The sequence below is a fragment of the Penaeus japonicus genome, unplaced genomic scaffold (assembly GCF_977035675.1).
Source record: "Penaeus japonicus unplaced genomic scaffold, GWHDUDI00000001_assembly GWHDUDI00000020, whole genome shotgun sequence".
NCBI lineage: Eukaryota > Metazoa > Arthropoda > Malacostraca > Decapoda > Penaeidae > Penaeus > Penaeus japonicus.
In genome coordinates this window covers 24,784,443-24,791,942 of record NW_028234422.1, presented here as the reverse complement: position 1 = coordinate 24,791,942, position 7,500 = coordinate 24,784,443, and the positions used below count along the sequence as shown (strand labels likewise).

General features: G+C 40.6%; 1 protein-coding gene across 1 annotated transcript in view; it reads left to right on the top strand.

Annotated features, from left to right (window-relative positions):
• LOC122252519 (PDF receptor) overlaps positions 1 to 7,500 on the top strand; it is a 255,856-nt gene that overhangs the window by 229,429 nt on the left and 18,927 nt on the right. The window contains exon 11 of the mRNA XM_086548185.1: positions 5,452 to 5,635. Within this exon, the coding sequence (XP_086404311.1) occupies positions 5,452 to 5,635 (184 nt within the window). The remainder of the gene's footprint in view (positions 1 to 5,451; positions 5,636 to 7,500) is intronic.

Sequence of the window (7,500 nt, the reverse complement as noted above, 5' to 3'; positions counted from 1 at the left end):
ACCAGTTTCACAGACATTGCCGGATTTAACACCAGTTTCACAGACATTGCCGGATTTAACACCAGTTTCACAGACATTGCCGGATTTAACACCAGTTTCACAGACATTGCCGGATTTAACACCAGTTTCACAGACAGTGCCGGAATTAATACCAGTTTCACAGACATTGCCGGATTTAACACCAGTTTCACAGACATTGCCGGATTTAACACCAGTTTCACAGACATTGCCGGACTTTAACACCAGTTTCACAGACATTGCCGGATTTAACACCAGTTTCACAGACATTGCCGGATTTAACACCAGTTTCACAGACATTGCCGGATTTAACACCAGTTTCACAGACATTGCCGGATTTAACACCAGTTTCACAGACATTGCTGGATTTAACACCAGTTTCACAGACATTGCCGGATTTAACACCAGTTTCACAGACATTGCCAGATTTAACACCAGTTTCACAGACATTGCTGGATTTAACACCAGTTTAACAGACAGTGCCGGACTTTAACATCAGTTTCACAGACATTGCTGGATTTAACACCAGTTTCACAGACATTGCTGGATTTAACACCAGTTTAACAGACAGTGCCCGACTTTAACATCAGTTTCACAGACAGTGCCGGATTTAACACCAGTTTCACAGACATTGCTGGATTTAACACCAGTTTCACAGACATTGCTGGATTTAACACCAGTTTAACAGACAGTGCCCGACTTTAACATCAGTTTCACAGACAGTGCCGGATTTAACACCAGTTTCACAGACATTGCCGAATTTAACACCAGTTTCACAGACATTGCCGGATTTAACACCAGTTTAACAGGCAGTGCCCGACTTTAACATCAGTTTCACAGACAGTGCCGGATTTAACACCAGTTTCACAGACATTGCCGAATTTAACACCAGTTTCACAGACATTGCCGGATTTAACACCAGTTTCACAGACATTGCCGGATTTAACACCAGTTTCACAGATATTGCCGCATTTAACACCAGTTTCACAGATATTGCCGTATTTAACACCAGTTTCACAGACATTGCCGGATTTAACACCAGTTTCACAGACAGTGCCGGATTTAACACCAGTTTCACAGACATTGCCGGATTTAACACCAGTTTCACAGACATTGCCGCATTTAACACCAGTTTCACAGATATTGCTGGATTTAACACCAGTTTCACAGACATTGCCGGATTTAACACCAGTTTCACAGACAGTGCCGGATTTAACACCAGTTTCACAGACATTGCCGCATTTAACACCAGTTTCACAGACATTGCTGGATTTAACACCAGTTTCACAGACATTGCCGGATTTAACACCAGTTTCACAGACATTGCCGGATTTAACACCAGTTTCACAGACATTGTCGGATTTAACACCAGTTTCACAGACATTGCCGCATTTAACACCAGTTTCACAGACATTGCCGGATTTAACACCAGTTTCACAGACAGTGCCGGATTTAACACCAGTTTCACAGACATTGTCGGATTTAACACCAGTTTCACAGACATTGCCGGATTTAACACCAGTTTCACAGACATTGCCGGATTTAACACCAGTTTCACAGACATTGCCGGATTTAACACCAGTTTCACAGATATTGCCGCATTTAACACCAGTTTCACAGACATTGCTGGATTTAACACCAGTTTCACAGACATTGCCGGATTTAACACCAGTTTCACAGACATTGCCGGATTTAACACCAGTTTCACAGACATTGCCGGATTTAACACCAGTTTCACAGACATTGCCGCATTTAACACCAGTTTCACAGATATTGCTGGATTTAACACCAGTTTCACAGACATTGCCGGAATTAACACCAGTTTCACAGACATTGCCGGATTTAACACCAGTTTCACAGACATTGCCGCATTTAACACCAGTTTCACAGACATTGCCGGATTTAACACCAGTTTCACAGACATTGCCGGATTTAACACCAGTTTAACAGACATTGCCGGATTTAACACCAGTTTCACAGACATTGCCGGATTTAACACCAGTTTCACAGACATTGCCGCATTTAACACCAGTTTCACAGACATTGCCGGATTTAACACCAGTTTCACAGACAGTGCCGGATTTAACACCAGTTTCACAGACATTGTCGGATTTAACACCAGTTTCACAGACATTGCCGGATTTAACACCAGTTTCACAGACTTTGCCGGATTTAACACCAGTTTCACAGACATTGCCGGATTTAACACCAGTTTCACAGACATTGCCGGATTTAACACCAGTTTCACAGCCATTGCCGGATTTAACACCAGTTTCACAGACATTGCCGGATTTAACACCAGTTTCACAGACATTGCCGGATTTAACACCAGTTTCACAGACATTGCCGGATTTAACACCAGTTTCACAGCCATTGCCGGAGCAGCCTCACACCGTATGAAAGCCGAGTCAGTAAACAATTCAAAAATAGAGTCCGAAATAATAATTTTCGTAAAGACCCTTACTTGTTCGAGGACCATATGAAATTTGCTCGAAATTGCACATGGTTGACAAGGTGTGCAAATATATGGCCCTGTTAAAAAAAATGCTTTTTATTAAAGTGTCTAAAATCGGTTTAATAGAAGGTTATCATTTACGAAATGTACTGGAATTATACAGTGGATTTTATGGTGTATTACAACGAAATATAATATCACACATAAAAAAGAAGAAAAAAAAGATGATGGCTTCCGTGCTAAAAAAAAAGAAAAAAAAAAGTTAATAGTTAATGACAAAAAGACAAGGATTTCATATTTAAATAGAAGTAACGAGTAATTCGACAGACCGTTATTGATAATTCCTATTACAAGAAACCCCCATCGCCTCTACAATAGAACATCTTTAGATATAGACTAAATATCATCTCAATTTATGACAGAGAGAAAGAGAGAGAGAAACAGAAAGAGAGGGGGAAGGGAGAGAGACAAATAAGTAGAAAGACAAAGAAAGGCAAAACGATACATAGAACAAACAGAGAGAGAGAAAGAGGGAGAGAATCAAAGAGAAAGAGAGAGAGAGAGAAACAAAGATAAAGAGTGAGAGAAAGAAAGTAAATTCCGCACCCACAGAAGTCCCCGTTTAAGAGCACCAATTGGTAAACACTAAGCTCGTTTAACTAACTCCAAAGTTTATAGGATTCCCTTGGCACTAAAGATTTCCCGCATATCCGGGGTGGGGGGAGGAGGGGAGGGGAGGGGATAGGGAGGTCCACCCCCATCCAAAAAGAAACAAGAAGTGTACCAAACAAAGGACAATAAACACGAGTGTATCCAATAAACGGGTCGGCCTGAACTTCAAATAGGGCTGTTTGAATGCTAGGCTATGAAAGAACGCTCAAACTGGAAACCTCTTTTTTATTCTTTCTTCATATTTATCTTTTCTTATCTTCTTCTCTTTTTTTTCTATTTTTCTTTTCTTTTCTTTTTTCTTTTTTCTTATTGGTCTCTTTCTTCATATTTATATTTTCGTTTCTCTTCCTTTTTTCTATTTTTCTTTTTTTTTTCTTATTGATCTTTTTCTTATTATTTTTCGTCTCTTCTTATTGTTATTCGTGTCTTTATTATTATTATGATTATTCGTCCCTTTCTTATCATTAATCGTCTCTTTCTTATGATTATTATTCGTCTATTTCTTATTATTATCATTCGTCTCTTTCTTATTATTATTATGCGTCTTTCTTCTTATTATTATTCGTCTCTTTCTTATTATAATTAATCGTCTCTTTCTTATAATTATTAGTCGTCTCTTTCTTTTTATCATTATTCGTCTCTTTCTTCTTATTATTTGTCGTCTCTTTCTTATTATCGTTAATCCTCTCTTTCTTACTATCATTATTCGTCTCTTTCTTCTTCCTCCTCTTCAATTTCTTCTTCAAACTTTCCATCAGATTTTCACGACATAATCACGACCTTATGTTGCTCGTAGAGTTTATCGGGATATTGAGTTTGTATTGTTGCAGTGTTGCTTTACACAATCATAAGCCTATTGTGAGTTTCCGTTAGTTCATGAAAGCTGGAGAGTGGAGAAAGAGAGAGGGAGAGAGAGAGAGAGAGGGAGGGGAGGGAGGGAGAAGAGAGAGAGAGGAGGGGAGGGGAGGGAGGGAGGAGAGAGAGAGAGAGAGAGAGGGAGGGAGGGAGAAGAAAGGGAGAGAGGGGAGAGGAGGGAGAAGAGAAGGAGAGAGAGAGAGGGAGGGAGGGAGGAGAAGAAGAAAGAGAGAGGGGGGGGGAGGGAGGGAGAAGAGAGGAGAGAGAGAGAGAGAGGGAGAGAGAGAGAGAGAGGAGAAAGAGAGATGGGAGAAGAGAGAGAGAGAGAGGGATGGATGGAGAGAGGGGAGGAGTGAGAAGAGAGAGAAAAGGCGGGAAGGGAGGGGAGGGAGAGAGGGAGAGAGAGAGGGGAGGGAGGGAGAAGAGAGAGAGAGAGGGAGGGGAGGGAGGGAGAAGAAAGGGAGAGAGAGAGAGGGGAGGGGGGGAGAGAGAGAGAAAGAGAGAGAGAGGGAGTAGGAGGAGGAGGAGGGGGGAGAAGAAGAGAGAAAGAGAAAAAATAAGAGAGTTATAGGCAAAGAGAGAGAGAGAGAGAATGACCTTTGATATATAATTCTAATGCCTTATTCCTCTCCCATACGTAAATGTCTTAAGTGCCCCCTGAAGTGATAATGAGAGTAATATATATATTTTTTTATCATATATGTAAAACATTTACTTTTTTTCCCTTGCTGATACTAAAAAATATAAGCTTCTAAAATCCCTTCACGCCATGACCTAGGTATATACTGTAGACATGCTTATGCCTAAATGAATGCGTTGCAAGTGAAACTGATTAAAAATAGTTCCTCTATTTTTTTTTTTCTTTCATAGAGGTAAAGATGCACTTGACAGGTTGGTAATGACAGTGATGACAGTTTGACAGGTTGCTGATAAGTGATGACAGCTTGACAGTTTGGTGATGACTGGTGGGAGTTTGACAAGTTGGTGATGGTAATCCATTGATAGTGATAGTTATTTGAAATACAACGAAGTTACTCGCATTTGTATAATTCAGCCAGACTGCACCTTCGCCTCGAGAAAAAGAAAGAAAGAAGTAAAGAGAATTAGGATTTGGCAACATATTCCACCCCCTTGCATCCCTCTCACAGCAACCACTAGTTTCCCAGTAGAGGACTTCCTCCCCCCCTCACCCCATCACTACCCAGCCTTCACATCACCCCCATCACTACCAGGCCTTCACATCACCCCCATCACTACCAGGCCTTCACATCACCCTCCCCCCATCACTCCCCAGCCTTCACATCACCCCCATCACTACCAGGCCTTCACATCACCCCCCCCCCCATCACTCCTCAGCCTTCACATCACCCCCATCACCCTCCATCTTCACATTACCTTCGCCATCATCAACTTCGCCGCAAAAGCTAATTCCCGCCCCCCTTCTTCCCCAGAAAGGCGGTGAGGGCTGCAATAGTGCTGCTACCGCTCCTCGGCATCACCAACAGCCTGCAGATGGTGCACTCGCCGCTGGACAGCAACTTGGTGCAGTTCGCAGTGTGGACGTATTTCTCCACTTTCCTCACTGCCTTTCAGGGTTTCTTCGTTGCACTCATCTACTGCTTCATGAACAATGAGGTGACTGTCCCCGAAGCCCCAGGTTTGCGTTGCTCGCGATGCCACGTCGCGTCGCTTGCAATCCGGTGTGTTGTTATGGTACTTACGAATTCGAAGGTTGGTACGTGCTTTGCAATTACGAAATATGCCTCCGCGTAGAAGGAAATCAGTATGGATCATGTTGATTTCGATGTATCTCTGCTATTACTATCAAACTCTGTAGTGGTACCTTGTTTTTGTTAAACGTTTCCCCTATAAAGTTTAGAAGTTTACACGCAGGATAGTCATCGTAGTTTGTTTGAATAAAACGGACTATGGGGCGTAAATTATAGACCATCCTTCGCACGTAGCCATAGTTCCTCAATCTCAAAAAAAAAAGAAAAAAAAAAAGAAACTCTTAACATATGATGACGTATTTGAAGTGAAACTCGAGTGAAAATCTAACCCTAACCAATAATCATTAGAATAGAAGTGACTTAACTCATACGCATTGCGAATTAAATATGGCTTCCATGTCATATAATTCAGATTTTAACTTTTACATGAATCACGTCGATGTTCTTTGGATATGAATATCTCATATACTAAACATGCATTTAAAAGCTGTAATCCTATTACACTCAGCCGGCCATCTGTCACCTTCTCCTGGTTCCTGGGTCTTTATCTCGGGTAAATCTTTACGCCCACGGTATTCATACTGGGACGAACACAAGGCGCGGCCCTCTATTTAAAAGCCGATTTAACGGAACTTCAAAGCCAGGAAGCCTTGCGACACCAACCGCCTTTCGGAACCAACACACGTGCATGACATTCCACATCAAGTATTCTCGGTATAACGTGTCTGTTGTGAGATTCGTGATCCTGAAACTTAAATTAAAAACGCGCTAAGTATGAACGAACACATACACACACGCGCAAAGATAGTGTGTGTGTGTGTGTGTGTGTGTGTGTGTGTGTGTGTGTGTGTGTGTGTGTGTGTGTGTGTGTGTGTGTGTGTGTTTACGTATGTATCTGTATACGTATTTATTCATGTATGTACGTATATATCTGTATATATACACGCATTTATACAATCACACTGCATATATTTACAAGTTGAAAAAAAAAGATTCTCGTAAATCATTCAAGATCTCGGCTAAGAAATGAGTCACTTCCAATATCATTAAGTTTCTCAGTGTTGGATTAAAACAACTCAAGCTCTGCAATCTGGAGAGGCACGAGACTTTGATTTGCCGCATTTACTCAAACAACCCGTGCATGCAGAAGATTAAATAACTTTCAGAGTAACTGCATAAATAAGCAGCGAGTGATAGCGAGTTTATAAGTTTTCGTCTAAGTCTTGACTTAGGAATTACAGGAAAAGAAAATTCGCAGTGTTGGTTTATTTCTGAATATGATCAAATACATCGTGAAAACAGGAAAGTAGATATACATAATTTGATCATATTGTTTGTTTTTTTTTTTAATTCAGATTCGTTTTTAAAAATTCAGGTTCGTTTTTGAAAATTCAGATTAATTTTTGAAAATTCTCGCTGTTCTTCCTTTTCTTCACTTGTATGAAGTTTTGATATATATATATATATATATATATATATATATATATATATATATATATATATATATAAAGCTTATATAACATAGATGTTACTTCCATATAATTATCAAAAAAAATGGGACAAAGTCATTGCATCGAGAAGTTATTTCGATTTTTTTTCCTTCTTTTGCTTGTATATGTGTCTGCGTGTGCGCGCGCGTGCTTGTGTGCGTGCGTATTCGTGTGTGTGTGTGTGTGTGTGTGTGTGTGCGTATTCGTGTTTGTTTGTATTTGTTTGTTTGTTTGTGTGTGTATGTGTGCTTTATGCCCTAAACCAAACCACTCTTTTATT